This window comes from Perognathus longimembris, chromosome 17 (assembly GCF_023159225.1).
Source record: "Perognathus longimembris pacificus isolate PPM17 chromosome 17, ASM2315922v1, whole genome shotgun sequence".
NCBI classification, from domain to species: domain Eukaryota; kingdom Metazoa; phylum Chordata; class Mammalia; order Rodentia; family Heteromyidae; genus Perognathus; species Perognathus longimembris.
The window spans coordinates 44,293,743-44,309,216 of NC_063177.1; the positions used below are offsets into that span (position 1 = coordinate 44,293,743).

A 15,474-nucleotide genomic window follows, 5' to 3' on the forward strand; every position below is an offset into this window, starting at 1 on the left:
TTAAAATGTTACTTTGGGAATTTGTATATATGGAAAAGAGAAGGTATATGGCACAGTAAACAGACATCTTGCGAGATGATGGATGTTTATGGGAGGACCTGGTGCTTCTGGCAACTTTTCTGGGTTTTTAGCCAAGGGAACTCATAAATGAGAAGTGTTTCTATGAGACCCTTCTTTATTATTAGTAGTTATTTATTATTAGTAGTAGTAGTATTAAGTAGTTGTACGGGGGGGCTACAATTCTATAAAGTTATGAATACAATGCTTCTTGGTTAGTGTCACCCCTACCTTTGGTCTCCCTCAGTTTTCCCCTCCCATCCCTATCCTCAGGTTACATAGTTTATTTTTTTACATAATGTACACTGAATATAATGACTACATTTGCTCACCCGTCCTCCATTGCTGTACCCTTTTTTGCCCACCTCCCCAAAACATGTTTCCACTTCCTGGTATTTGTTTTAGAAGCAGGATAATAGTTGTTCAGAGGAGTTTTGCCTCCCCTTAAGTATTTCTCCTTTTGCCAGTTGGTGTGTAAATGTGTTGAGCCTTGTATATGTTATCATGCCTAGTTGTATTTTAAAAATCTAGCTTCCACATATGAGTGAAAACTTGCACCTTTTGTCTCTCTGAGCCTGGTTTACTTCACTTAACATGATTTGTTCTAGGTCCATTCATTTCCCTGCAGATGACATAATGTTATTCTAATGGATGAGTAAAATTCCATTGTGTATGTGTGCCATATTTTCTTGATCCCTCATTTGTTGTGCATCTGGGCTGTTACCTTAACTTGGTCATTGTGAATACAGCTGCAATAAACAACTGTACAAGTGTCACTACCATATCCTGACTTGTAATGTTCTGGGTAGACTCCCAATAGTGGGATTACTGGATTATAGGGAAGTTATATGTTTAGTTTTTTTTTTTTGTTTTTTTTTTGGCCAGTCTTGGGCCTTGGACTCAGGGCCTGAGCACTGTCCCTGGCTTCTTCCCTCTCAAGGCTAGCACTCTGCCACTTGAGCCACAGCGCCGCTTCTGGCCGTTTTCTGTATATGTGGTGCTGGGGAATCGAACCTAGGGCCTCGTGTATCCGAGGCAGGCACTCTTGCCACTAGGCTATGTCCCCAGCCTCATATGTTTAGTTTTTTGAGGAACCACCAAACTACCTTCCAGACTGCTGTAGTAGTTTACCTTCCCACCAACAGTGTGCTTTTCTCCCACATCCTCACCATCATTTGTTGTTGTTTGAATTCCTGATTTTGGCCACTCTTACTAGGGTGAGATGGAATCATAATGCTTTGATTTTCATTCCTTTATGGCTAGGGATGTTGGGCTTTTCCTTACATTTTTATTATTTACTCTTAGTTCTTCTGAGAAGTCTCTATTTAACTCCTTTCCCTGTTTATTGATTGGGTAATTAATTGGGGGAGGGAACTTAGTTTCTTTAGCTCCTTGTATATTTTGGGTATTAGGCTCTGGTTGGATGGATAGTTGGTAAAGCTCTCCCAGTCTGGTGACTGTCCTTTTAGTGTAGTTACTATGTTCTGTTCTGTTTAGAAACTTTATTTTGATGTAATCTCATTTGTCAAGTCTCTTTCCTATTTGCTGTGTTCCTGGGACTCTTCAGAAAGTTCTTGCCTATGCTAATAAGTTCTCTTTTTTTTTTTTTTTGCCAGTCCTGGGGCTTGAACTCAGGGGCTGAGCATTGTCCCTGGCTTCTTTTTGCTTAAGGCTGGCACTCTACCACTTGAGCCACAGCGTCACTTGTGGCATTTTCTGTTTATGTGGTGCTGAGGAATCGAACCCAGGGCTTCATGTTTGCGAGGAAAGTACTCTACCACTAGGCCATATTCCCAGCCCCAGTTCTAATGTTTTTCCTACTCCATGTTGTAGTTTCAAAGATTTAGGTCTGATGTTGAGATCTTTGATCCATTTTGAGTTGATATTGGTACAAGATGACAAACAGGGATCCAATTTTAGTTTTCTACATATGGACATTCAGTTTTCCCAATTTATTTCCCAACTATTGATAAGGATGTCTTTTTTCCAATGCATATTTTTGGCTCCTTTGTCAAATACCTGATGACTGTAAGTATATGCATTATTTCTGCATCTTCTGATCTATTCCCTTGATCTTCAGACCTATGTTTTTGCTAGTATCAAGCTGTTTTTGTTATTATACCTCTGTAGTTTGAAGTTTGAAGTTTGGAATTGTGGTATTTCCAGCATTGTTTTTTCTATGCCTAAAAATGCTTTGGCTATTTGGGGTCTTTTATGGTTCCTTATAAATTTTTGGATTGTTTTCTCTACCTCAATGAAGAATGGGTATTGAGTTGAATTTGTAGATTACCTTTGACAGTATGGCCATTTTTACAATATTAATTCTGCTTATCCATGAATGTGGGAGATCTTTCCATTTCCTGGTATCTTCTTCGATTCCTTTCTTCAGGTTTTAACAGTTTTCCCTATAGAGGTGAAAACTGGTCCATTTAAAACTATCATGGAGGGCTGGGAACGTGTCTGAGCGGTAGACTGCTCACCTGGCATGCATGAAGCCCCGGGTTCGATTCCTCAGCACCACATAGATACAAAAAGCCGGAAGCAGTGCTGTTGCTCAAGTGGCAGAGTGCTATCCTTGAGCACAAAGAAGCCAGGAACAGTGCTCAGGCCCTGAGTTCAAGCCCCAGGACTGGCTTGAAAAAAGAAAAAAAAAATTAAACTATTATGGAGCCTCGGTGCCAGCCACACCTATAATCCTAGTTATTCCAGAGGCTGAGATCTAAAGGATTATGTTGTTTGAGGCCAGTCCAGGCAGAAAAGTCCATGACAAAGTGTTAGCAAAAAGCCAGGCTAGAGATGTAGCTCAAGTGGTAGAGTGCCAGCCGAGCAAGCAAGCCAAGTGAGCATGAGTTCTTGAGTTCAATCCTTAGTACCCCCTCACAAAACATTTAAGAATGTACTCAAGAGCTTTTACTTTTCTGGGGGTGGTACTGGGGTTTGAACTTAAGTCTTTGTGTTTCCTAGGGAGATACTCTACAACTTCAGCTGTACTTTGGTCTTTTCAAATATGGCCACAGCTTTTTTGCCCATGCTGGCTTGTACTGCAACCTTCTATTAATGGTTCCTTTTTTTTTTTTTTTTTAAGCTGGTTGTGAGGCTTGAACTCTGGCACAGTCCCTTAATTCCTTTTGCTGAAAGCTAGCAGTCTACCACTTGGAGCCACAGCTCCACTTCTGGTTCTCTGGTGATTAATTGGAAATAAGAGTCTCACAGACATTCCTTTCCAGGCTGGCTTTGAGCCAAGATCCTCAGACCTCAGCTTCCTGAGTAGCTAGGATTACAGGCATGAACCACTAGGACCTGGCAATAGTTCCTGCTTTTAACAGAGATGATGAGAATGCACCAACAGCCTACCCTTTTCTGTTGAGATAGAGTTTAACAGATTTTTTTTCTCTGACTCACATTGATTCATAATCTTCCTGATCTCAGCCCATGTAGCTAGGATTACAGGGATGAACCACCACACGAAGAACTTCTGCTTTGTGTGTGTGTGTGTACCAGTGCTGGGGCTTGAACTTGGAACCCTAGGCACTGTTCTTGAGCTTCTTTGTCCAAGGCTAGCCCTCTACCTATCACCTGAGTACAGCCTCACTTCCAGCTTTTTTTGGTAATTGGAGATAAGAGTCTCAAAGACGTTCCTGCCTAGACTGGCTTCAAACTGAGATCCCCAGATCTCAGCCTCCTGAGTTGCTAGAATTATAGGCATGAGTTGTCTGTACCTCATCAGACCTACTTTTTAAGTATGAATGCTAATCCTTGTTTCATAGATCCCATCCTTTCTGTTTTCTGCTCCTCTCCTTCCTAGATTCTTTTTTGTTCTGCTTTGTGCCCGTACTGGGGCTTGAACTCAGGGCTTTTGCTTGGCTTTGAATGCTCGAGGCTGGTGCTGTCACTTGAGCCATACTTCTACTAACAGCTTTTTGCTGGCCAGTTGGAGATGAGGGTATCACAGACTTTTCTGCTTCAGCTGGTTTCAAGCAAGGAGTCTCAGATATCAGCGGAGCTAGAATTTGCAGACATGAGCCACCAGCACTGAGTGGATTCCTGATCTCTTAATCTCTAAAATTAACTTATTTTGCTTTGTTCTTTTTAGTAGCTTTTTTCTCCTCCCGTTTAATGCTAGTGTTCTATCACTTGAGCCGCTCCTCCACTTTTTGCTGGCTAATTGGAGATAAGAGTGTCTCAGATTTTTCTGCCTATACTTGCTTCAAATCAAGATCCTCAAATCTCAGCTTCCTGAGTAAAGATTACAGACATAAGCTACTGCACCTGGCCTCTGGTAACTTCTAAGTGTATGAGACCACCCCTGTACTCTGACAATCTTTTCAAGGTTATGTTTCAACACACTAGTGTGTGTGTGTGTGTGTGTGTGTGTGTGTGTGTGTGTGTGTGTGTTTGGAACTCAGGGCTTCATATTTACTAGGCTGGTGCTATGTCACTTTCTTGCTGAAGGCTGACCTCAGCTTCCTGAGTAGCTGGGATGACAAGCTGAGATTTGAGTGTGTGGAAGTAGTCGTGTCATCGTCGTCATTGTTGCCCCGTCCCGTGTGTCCCCCACCCCTGCCTCAAAGGGATACTCCGTCTCTGCCTCTCAATAGCTAGGATTACAAGTATGAGCTGCTGGTGCCCAGCCATAACACACTATTTTCTGTTCCTACTCAATTTGTCCACATGTCCACAGATGAGCAGTTCATTTCTACTACTTCCAATTTTCTTTTAATGTTCAGCTTCTTGGTTCCCTTTAAATTTTGTTTTATCTCTGCCATTCTATTGGACAGGCCTGGCCTGTGCTGCCACTACCTTTAATTGGACTTGGCCTCTATAATGTCGTTCTTGTGTTGCCCCCCCACCCCATTCTCTTATGGGAGCGGGGACCTTTTTTCTGCCAAGGGCCTTTTGGAGAAGTGTGTGAGTGTGTATGTGTGTGTGTGTGTGTGTCTGTGTGTCCGTATGTGTGTGTATAACATTTGCAGGCCCTACAGTTATCAATAAAGGCAAAAGGCCATGGGCAACCATGGAGAATATAAGTATACACGTCTGTCTCTTCATGTACCAAACGATTCTGAGCATATCCAGCCTACATGGGTGGGACGTTCCCATCCCATAGGATTCTTTTCCAGCTTTCCTTCTTCCTACTCTGCTAGGGTTCTTCACTGATCAGTCCCTGATACTCTTCCTCCGTCCCACTCCCATCTATTCCCTACTTGTTTTTTCTTTCAGTTCTCTGACATAGCTTTTCTGAATCTTTTTTTTTTTTTTTTTTTTGCCAGTCCTGGGCTTTGGACTCAGGGCCTGAGCACTGTCCCTGGCTTGTTTTTGCTCAATGCTAGCATTCTGCCACTTGAGCCACAGCGCCACTTCTGGCCATTTTCTGTATATGTGGTGCTGGGGAATTGAACCTAGGACCTCCTGTATATGAGGCGAGCACTCTTGCCACTAGGGCATATCCCCAGCCCTTCTGAATCTTTATATTATTAATAATTGTGTAAACTCATCTTTGTAATTTGTTTCAACTCATATTTTGGAAAATGTTTTCTATACATTGGTGTTTTTGTGCACTGGTTTGTATATTATCTAATTCAGCCAAGTTCTGTTGGCTCACGGATATAATCCTTCCTACTCAGTGGGTGAGATCTGAGGATCATGGTTCAAAGACAGCCCAGACACGAAAGTCTGTGAGACTCTCATCTCCATTTAACTACCAGAAAACTGAAAGTGGTGCTATAGCTCAAAGTAGTAGAGTGCTAGCCTTGAGCGAAAAAGCACCAGGCCCTGAGTTCAAGCCCCATGACCGACACAAAAACTAAATAAATAAAATAAAAATAATATTATATTGATATGGTGTTTATCCTTTCACTTCTAAAGTTTTATATAGCTTTTAAAACTTTCTAATGTATAATACATGATAATATTTAGTAAATGGCTGGTAATGATTAATAAAAATCCAGGAACAAAATTAAGTACTAGGGTGGATTAGATAGCCTCCAGTCTTTTTCCATTGACCTTTTTCCTATTGATGATAATAAAAGCCAACATTTTTTTAGCATTACTAAGTGTTGAATAGCTTAAGAAGTAATTTGTAAGTCTTCTTTTCCTTCATTTCCTTTCCTGCTCCCCCTACCTTCAGTATGTCATTTCTTTTGCTTTCAGAGCAATTCTCTTGTTTAGGGAGAATAAATCATTTGCGTAAAGCCTGTGTGTGTGCGTGTGTGCTAGCATTGGGGCTTGAACTCAGAGTCTAAACTCTTATTTGGCTTTTTCATCCAAGGCTGGTGCTCTGCCACTTGAACCATACCTCCACATCTGACTTTTTAATTAGAGATGAGCCAGCCTGGGCTGGCTTTGAACTGTGATCTTCAGATCTCAGCCCCCTAGTAGCTATGATTACAGGTATGAACCACCTGCAACCAGCACTTAAAGCCTCTTAAATTCATGTCTTTCCAATGCAAAGTGTATGTTACTAACTGCTGCATTCTAAGAAAACTGTTTCTTTGAAGTTTTGTTTATTTGTTAAGGAATACCACACTGAGGGAGCACTGATAATTTAGTTAAAAATCTCCAGGAGGAAATGCCTAAGAGCTACTTGATCTACTTCCTGTCTTTATCTATGTCCTCATTTTGAAGTATCAGTTGACAAACTTGTCTGTTTGTTGTAATACGTTTGGCTCTAAAATCAGATGCAAAACCATGCTTTACTTGTTGTATCAGTTGTCCTAGATTTCAAGCAACAGTGCCAGACCATTGCCTTAGTGTGTTCTTGGTGCTAGAACTGCCAAACAAGTTTACTCATTAAGTAAGGCCAGGAATTGGTTAGCTTCCTGGAAACAGAATTTGTCAACCTGATAAACTGGCTCTTATAACAGCATCATCTTTTTTTTTCTTTACACAAAATGAAATGAACTTAATTTTGTCTTTATGAAATATTCTGAAATCAGATGATAATACATGCATCAGAAACAGAAACAGAAACAGAAAACGTTTACAATGGTTTACATTTCCTTTTTATTTATTCCTCGAAACTGCCTATATTGCAGGTTTTTCATGGATGAAATATGGAACTGAGCAGGTTCCTTTTTTCTACAAAATTATGGTATAAACTTGCTCAATTTTCTATCTTATTGCTAATAAACCTTACAGGCGCACAGTTTGTAAAATAAACCCCTTAAGGACTGAATGAGTACAGCATAACAGCATCATCTTATTCAGAACTTCAAGTTACACTTCAAGTTACACTTATGGATTATACTTGAATGTGTGTCTGCGCATGTATGCACGCATGTGTGTTGTGTGCATTTATGTGCATTATATCCATCTTGGTTCAGTTATCTGAGTTAAGACAACTGAAACCCTTTTCCCCTTACAAGACCTTCAGCATGCTGGGATAATGTTCCGCACTCTTTACCCTGAAATTCTCAATTATTATTGATGGATGCTCCTCAGACAACTACCTAGTCCTAAATACTTCCTATTTTGGTCCCAATTTCTTGTTACAGTTGGCTCAGTTAACTTTTTTTCTCCAGTCCTGGGGCTTGAACTCAGGGCCTAGGTACTGTCCCTGAGCTTCTTTTGCTCAAGGCTAGTAGTCTACCATTTGAGTCACAGCGTGCCACTTCTGGCTTTTTCTGTGTATGTGGTACTTAGGAATCGAACCCAGAGCTTCATGTATGTTAGGTAAGCACTCTATCACTAAGCCACATTCCCAGCTGGCTCAGTTAACTTTATGTATTGTGTTTAATACTATAAGCCAATTTAATAAATAAGCTCTCCCTCCAGCCCCTTACACTATGGCTGTACTGGATGGACCTTGAGCTCTCTCTAGGCCTTTTCTGCTCATGGCTCCTGCATTACTACTTGAGCCATACCTCTAGGTCCAGGTTTTTCTCATTAATTAGAGTTAAAAGTCTTGCAGATTTGTCTTCCTGGGATGGCTTTGAACTTTGAGTCTCAGATCTCAGACCTCTGAGTAGCTAGGACTATATGCGTGGGCCACCAGCACCCAACAATATATAGGTATTTTCCAACTTTCCTAGTTTAAATGCTACAGTCTAGTTTTTATTTTGTTTTGTTTTGATTATGGTGCTGTGGATCAAACCCAAGCCACAGTACCACTTCTGCTTTTCTAGTGGTTAATTGGAGATAAGAGTCTCATGGACTTTCCTGTTCAGGCTGGCTTCGAATCCAGATCCTTAGATCTCAGCCTTCTGAATAGCTAGAATTACAGGTGTGAGCCTCCAGTGCCTGGCATGGAGCTTTTTTTTTTTTTTAATTGTTGTTGTTGATACAAGGGTTTGAACTCAGGCCTTGCGTTTGATAAAGGCAGGCATTCTACCACTTGAGCCATACCTCATCTCCTCCCTCCCCCCAATAGTCTTTGTAGGTACTTTTGTCCCTTTCTTGTACCTCTTCAGGCACATGGTAGATACCCGAGCAGATTGGTCTAGAAAGAGGGGAAAGGCAAATAATGTGAGGGGCTGTTCTCTTCTCTCCAGCAAGTATTAGAATATTTCCAAGAGACAAAGATAAAAGGTGGAAAATAGGCACTCTCTTTAGGTGGAGTTTTTTTTATGCTTATTTCTTCTAAAGGTGTGCCCTAGGTCCCTAAGTGACTCACATGGCATGGAAACAAGTGTAACAACTCTTCCCTTTAGTTTCCTTCCATATCAGCAGAGTTACTTCTTTTCAGTCCCTTAATGTTATTTGAATGGACAAAGCTCTCTTAAAGACCTAGGAGAAAATTCTAAAACATGGAATTGGGCTGTGTTTTGCTTGGTTGTCTTCAGTGCTTGAGAACACTCCATGCTATTTCAAGAGATGGGGATTAAAAGCAAAGCCTGTGAGATAGACACAATGCTTACTTGATCAGATAGGGAAGAAAAACAACAGAACTGCCCTTTGACATCCCTATGGGAAACAGAAGGCCCATAAACTTGTAAAGAATTGGGGGGGGGGCACACATTCAAAGGCTTGGCTTGTAAAACAATTTCTGTTCAAAACAGCTACCTGAAGGCCTTGTTTGCTACTTTTAAGATATACTTTCCTACACATGGTAGTTTAAGAATAGATCTGGCTGAGTATAGTTGTATGCGTGCAATATGAGTGCTGAGGAAGCTAAAGTGGGAGGATTTTGAGCTTGAGGCCAGCTATAATATAGTAAGACTCTGTCTTTAACAGCAACAGAAAGCCGGCCTGGTGGTCATGCTTATTATATAATCTTACTGACTCTGGAGGCCAAAGGCAAGAGAATCATGAGTTGGAGGCAAACATGGCAAACCTTGCCAGATCCTAGCTCAAAAATAAAAACAAAAGTTCTGGGAGTGCACTTTTGTGGCTTAAGTAGAAGAGTGTAAGTCCCTAGGTTCAATCCCCAGTACCACCAAAGTGAGAGGAGAATAGGTTGGAGACCGTGTCCAATAATCAGATCTCTCTGAATTTGTCTTTTGATTCAGTGCCCTTCAATAACCTATGCTGTGTTGTTCTTCACTGGAACTTTGCTTCTGTTTTTTCTTGATTATGTTTCTCTGGCACTAGAGAAGCTGCTCGTACTTCCCTTAGTTGCCTTCAGTTGTCAAATATTGCTGCCAGGAACGTGATTGGAGGGCTATTAAGAGGACATTAAAATTCAGATTGCTGTAGTCAACATTTTGGAGACATAATGGCGTCATATGTGACTGCAGTTACAGATCTGACATTATACCTGAGTGTAACTTCCTAAATATTAGTGGGTAATGTGTGGAAGTGCTTTGCTAGTCTGTATTTAAGTATCTTAGCCTATATGCTCTCTTTCAATATAGATGAACAGGAGGCATTGGACTCAATCATGAAGGATCTGGTGGCCCTCCAGATGAGTCGACGTCCTCGGGTATCTGGATATGAGACTATGAAGAACAAGGACACGGGTCACCCAAATAGGCAGGTATGTGTGTCTCTGGCACAGCTTAACTAGATTTGTGGTAGACAGGATTTCAAGTGGGAAATATGTGAGAAGTCAAAGCTACTCTAGGTACCAGGCTATTGGTTCCTTTTGTATTCTGTAATATGGTAAGTGATATATGGACCCAATCATGTGTGTGTGTGTTCATAATCTAGAGTCCCATAGCCTTGAGTGTAGCATTTCACCTGCAGAGGAAAAAATAATTTCACTTGTTCCAGAGCCAATATTCATATTATATATATATAAGTTTATATATTATATGTATATATAAAACTTTTACTGATTATTTGGCAGATCAGATTCAAGATCTGTAACTGAAAAGGTTTTTAGCTACCTTACAGTATGCATTCAGGGGGCTGGTGATGTAGCCCAGTGGTAGAGTGCTTGTGCTTATGAAGGTCCTGGGTTAGATATCCCCCTCTGAAAAACTGAAAACAAGTAAAAAAACCAAAAAACCCACTACTATGTGCTTAGGAAACAGTAACTGATTTTTGTGTTAGCTTACATAAAGTATAATTAGGAAGGGAAATTAATTAAATTAAGTGGTTTTTGTTATTGTCACTTCCCATTATTGGCCCAGGGAGGTAGGAGTGCCTGTTTTATTGACTCCCATGAATCCTGTGTGTATCTTTAGGAAAACATCTTTCTTTTCCTTTCTTTCTTTCCTCCTCTCTCCTCCTCCTTCCCATTCCTTCTCCCTTTCTCTCTTTCTCTTCTTATTTGTCTTCCTATTGCTTCCTTTCTTTCTTTATGCCAGTACTGGGGTTATTGCTCTACCACTTGAGCCACAACTCCACTTCTGGCTTTTTGAGGGTTAATTGGAGATGGGAGTGTCACAGATTTGTCTGCCCAGGCTTGCTCCAAACCACAATCTATAGATCTCAACCCCCTAAGTAGCTAAAATTACAGGCATGAGCCTCTGGTGCCCAGCTCATTTTTTTTTCCTTTTTGCCAGTCCTGGAGCTTGAACTCAGGGCCTGAGCACTGTCCCTGGCTTCTTTTTGCTCAAGGCTAGCACTCTGCCACTTGAGCCACAGCACCACTTCTGGCTTTTTCTGCATATGTGGTGCTGAGGGATTGAACCCAGGGCTTCATGCATGGTAGGCAAGCACTCTACCACCAAGCCACATTCGCAGCCCTCATTTCTTATTTTTGTTAATATAGAAACTTCTGTTTTGCTGAGAATTTTCTTACTTCCAGTGTTATTTATTGTACCAAGTCACCAGGGTTTTGGGGCCTGTAGAGAAGAGTAGTGGATGAGGAGTCTTCTTACCTGGTAGGCACCTAGTGCTATAGATCTGATGGCTGTTTGGGGCTTGTTTGATGAAAATTTGTCCATGACTTTCTTCCTTGTAGTTCTCTCTTATTAGCTAATCTCTCTCCTCATTTCTGTCTTGTCTACCAAGTCTCTAGAACTTTTTCTATTCACAGAACACTGTGGGGTGGGGGTGTCTTTTGTTGCATGTTATAACAGAAAGATTAGTTTAGAGAACTGCTTTTTTGTTGTTGTTAAAATTATCTATGGAACTGGGGGCACAATTTGGGACCCATTCTTGTCCCACTTTCGTGTATTATTCCTACTTTCATGTATTATTCTGTACAATTGTGTGAGTTCTCCCTTGCTGGTAATTTGCAGTCAAAGTTACTTTGGGAAGGAGTATTTTGCCAGAAGTGAGGCCCCTCCCCCACACTGAAGTCTAATGACCTCACTTTCCTTCCTGTCTTCCTATGTGTAGTGTGCTTGCTAACACTGCTCTAGTTAGCTGATCTCTCTCCAAGCTGGACTATTAAGAGTAGATAGCAGTTAGTGGTGGAAAAAAAGAAGTTTTCTTTAATTGGAAAGGCCAAAGGGACCAGTCTGGAAAAAAGAGGAATAGAGGTAGTCCCTAATCATTCCTTAAAGGGAGATTACCTTTTATGAATCTTTGTTACAGCCTAAAAGTTATTATAAGAAAAATCCAACAGGAAGCTGGTGGCCTATACCTGTAATCCTAGTTTTTCAGGAGGCTGAATTCTGAAGGTTCAAAGCCAGCCAGGCAGGAAAGTCCTGAGACTCACATCTAATTAACCACCAGAAAACTGGAAGTGACACTGTGGCTTGAAGTGGTAGAGTAGTAGCCTTGAGCACAAAAGCTCAGGGACAGCACCAAGACCAAGTTCAAGCCCCACAGCTGACCAAGAAAAGAGAAAAATCTTGAAGTCCTGTAGGGTAGTGTTTTGTTGGTTTTGCTGGTCCTGGGCTTAAACTCTGGCCTTTGGCCCTGTCTCTGAGCTTTTTGCTCAAGGCTAGCATTCTATCACTTGAGCAACTGTACCACCTCCAGCTTTTTCTGTGATTTATTGGCGATAAGAGTCTCATAGTCTTTCCTGATCCTCAGATCTCAACCTCCTGAGTAGCTAGGATTACAGGTATGAGCCACTGGCATACAACCTTGTTGGTTGTTTTTTGTTTAATATGTGTCTGATGCCTTTATTGGAGTGAAGTCAGTGGTTATAGAATTGTAGAAAAGACTGACAATTTGTTCAAAAGTACTTGTAAGAGGTACTGGCTCCTAGGACCCACAGTTTACTTGAATAACATCACACATTTTCTGTTGCATGGAGGAGACAAAGTATTAACCTTAGTATTTTTGTTTTTAAAGAAAAAACACCTCAGCAGCAGCTCAGCCCTTCTGAACAGGCCCACAGTAACAACAAGCTCATGTGCAGGGGCCAGTGAGAAAAAGAAATTTTTGGTAAGGACCCAAATTATGTGTTAAAGCTTTTCAGCCTGCTACTCATGCTGGACGAATAGAATTCATTTCCCAGACAAGTTGTTTTAGTGGATTTGTAAATCACTGGTTACTTATTACCTGTGTTCTGGACCTCTAGTTACAATTTCTCACAATACTATTTAACAGCCTCTTTCGGTGCTATCTAAAAACTTTCTGTTACACAGTTTTTATGATGTCTAATATGTTCCTACCCAGGCACATGTGGCTAATTGAGAAACTGAATTTGGATTTTGTTTTGTTTTGTTTTGTGGGCTTCTGGGGGGCATGCTCCTCTTGGGGCTTGAACTGGGTCTGGGCACTGTCTCTGAGCTCTTTTGTTCAAGGCTAGCACTCTACCACTTTGAAGCACAGCACCATTTCCGGTTTTCTGGTGGTTAATGAGAGATAAGTCTTACGGGGTTTCTTGTCCAGGCTGGCTTTGAACTATGATCTTCAGATCTCAGCCTTCTAAGTAGCTAGGATTACAGGCGTGAGCCACCACTGTCTGGCTTATTGTGATTTTTGTTGTTAGGTTTGACATAGGATGAAACCAACTTTTATGCCAAGAGGTCCATACTTAGGAGGAAAAAGGAATAAAATATCAAAATTCATCTGAGTTGGAGTCATGGCTTAAGGGACAGCTGAACATGCAAGCTAAAGTCTGAGGCCATGTTCAAACCCCAGAACCAATAGAAGAATTTTTTTAAAAAAGAAAGATCTAACTTAAATGACTAAGAGATGCCAAAGTGGGCTAAGAAATGTCTAATTTGACTAAGATTCAAATTGCATTGTCACAGTTGAAGGCAGCCAATTATTCTAGCTGGTGGGAACTGTTGTTTATTCAATGGTGGAATGGTATTGGCAGAGACAAACAGCTCTTCAGTAAGAAAATAGCAATATTGGCTGCAAGACTGAATTGATATTGGCACAGCCTCATAGGGCTCAAGCTTGGCACAGCAAGGAAAGCCAGGGGATCTGGGTTCATTGATTTGTTTAGGGATGAGGCCTGGAAGAACTAGGGAACCCAATTCATATCTGCTTGCCAAGACTTTAGACATTCTCTTCCCTAAGTAAACAAACTTGGTAACTAATTGAAAGAAAGAATGCATTTGAGAACAAGTAAGCATTCTAAGCAGGCAATGAAGTGCTCAGCTATGAACTGTTTTCAGGAGATAGGTTCTGTGCTGTTTGTATTCTCCCTTCTGTCCTTTTGGCCCCTGCATACATATAACAGTATATAACTGACTGAACATCTTAGGTGTATGACACATCCTACGTGTGGCTGGGCCTGTGGATGGCTTTTGCAGGCCATGATGTGCAACATCTCTTCAGCATTCATAAGTCACAATGCTTTATCAGTGGGTGCTAGTTCTTTATTAGGGTTGACAACTTAGGTAGGTGTAAAATGCTCAGGGGAAGGGTAGGGAGGTGGTATCATAGAATTGTTGGTTAATCATTTATTGACATGAGATTTTACACTTTACAATGTGCTTTCTACAATAATAGTTAACAACAATCATATTTTGAGGTTCATAGAGCTTTTACACAAAGGTATTGAATGGAGCCAGGTAGTAAACCCAAATCTGATACCTAATCACAATCATTGTACTAAACATGACTCATAACCTTTCTGTTTGTTTGTTTTGTTTTTTGCCATTCGCAGGGCCTGAGCACTGTCCCTGGCTTCTTTTTGCTCAAGGATAGCACTCTACCACTTGAGCCACAGCACCACTTCTGGCTTTTTTCTATATATGTGGTGCTGAGGAATCGAACCCAGGGCTTCATGTATACAAGGCGAGCACTTTACCACTAGGCCATATTCCCAGCCTCATAACCTTTCTGTTTGTTTGTTTGTTTTTTGCCAGTCCTGGGGCTTGGACTCAGGGCCTGAGCACTGTCCCTGGCTTCTTTTTGCTCAAGGCTAGCACTCTGCCACTTGAGCCACAGCGCCACTTCTGGCTATTTTCTGTATATGTGGTGCTGGGGAATTGAACCCAGGGCCTCATGTATACGAGGCAATCACTCTTGCCACTAGGCCATATCCCCAGCCCCCCTCATAACCTTTCTGAACCTCAGTTTTTCCAGCTGAAATATAGAAATAATTAGTACCCTCTATGTCTACCTCTTAACTTTATTGTAAAATCATAGACAGTGTATGTAGTGCCTTGTACATTGTAAAATATTGTACAATTGAAGCTGGCTCATGCCTGTAATCCTAGCTACTCCAAAGGCTGAGATCTGAGAATTACAGTTTGAAGCCAACTTGGGCAGGAAAGTGTGTGAAGCTCTTATCTCTAATTAACCACTGAAGAACTGGAAGTGGGGCTGTGGCTCAAAGTGGTAGAGTGCTAGCCTTGAGCAAAAAAGCTAAGGAATAGTGCGCTGAGTTAAAGCCCCCAATCAAGAAAAAAAAAGTGCAGATGTAAAGTTGTACTGATTATTATCACTTCTATTATGGCCTGACACCATGGGTGTGAGCTTTGGGAAAACTTAAAACTTAAAAAAAAAAACGTAATTAGAATTATGTATATGTAGTATAGAGGAATTAAAGAAATAAGGTTTTTCCATCTTTAGTGAGTGTCATTATTGATTATCTGATTGAGAGTGGGCTTTTTTGTGCTAGTACTGGGACTTGAACTCAGGACCTGCTCTCACTTGGCTTTTTCACTTACAGCTGGTGCTTTACCACTTGGGCCATGATACCATGTCCATGTTTGATGTTTTTCTGCAAAC

General features: G+C 41.1%; 1 protein-coding gene across 4 annotated transcripts in view; it reads left to right on the plus strand.

Moving 5' to 3' along the window:
- Map3k3 (mitogen-activated protein kinase kinase kinase 3) overlaps positions 1 to 15,474 on the plus strand; it is a 67,170-nt gene that overhangs the window by 5,224 nt on the left and 46,472 nt on the right. For 2 of the 4 annotated variants that reach the window (XM_048364979.1, XM_048364980.1), the window contains exons 2-3: positions 9,849 to 9,970; positions 12,631 to 12,723. In XM_048364979.1, coding sequence (XP_048220936.1) covers positions 9,849 to 9,970; positions 12,631 to 12,723 — 215 coding nt within the window. The remainder of the gene's footprint in view (positions 1 to 9,848; positions 9,971 to 12,630; positions 12,724 to 15,474) is intronic. The other 2 variants (XM_048364982.1, XM_048364981.1) reach the window with 1 other exon arrangement.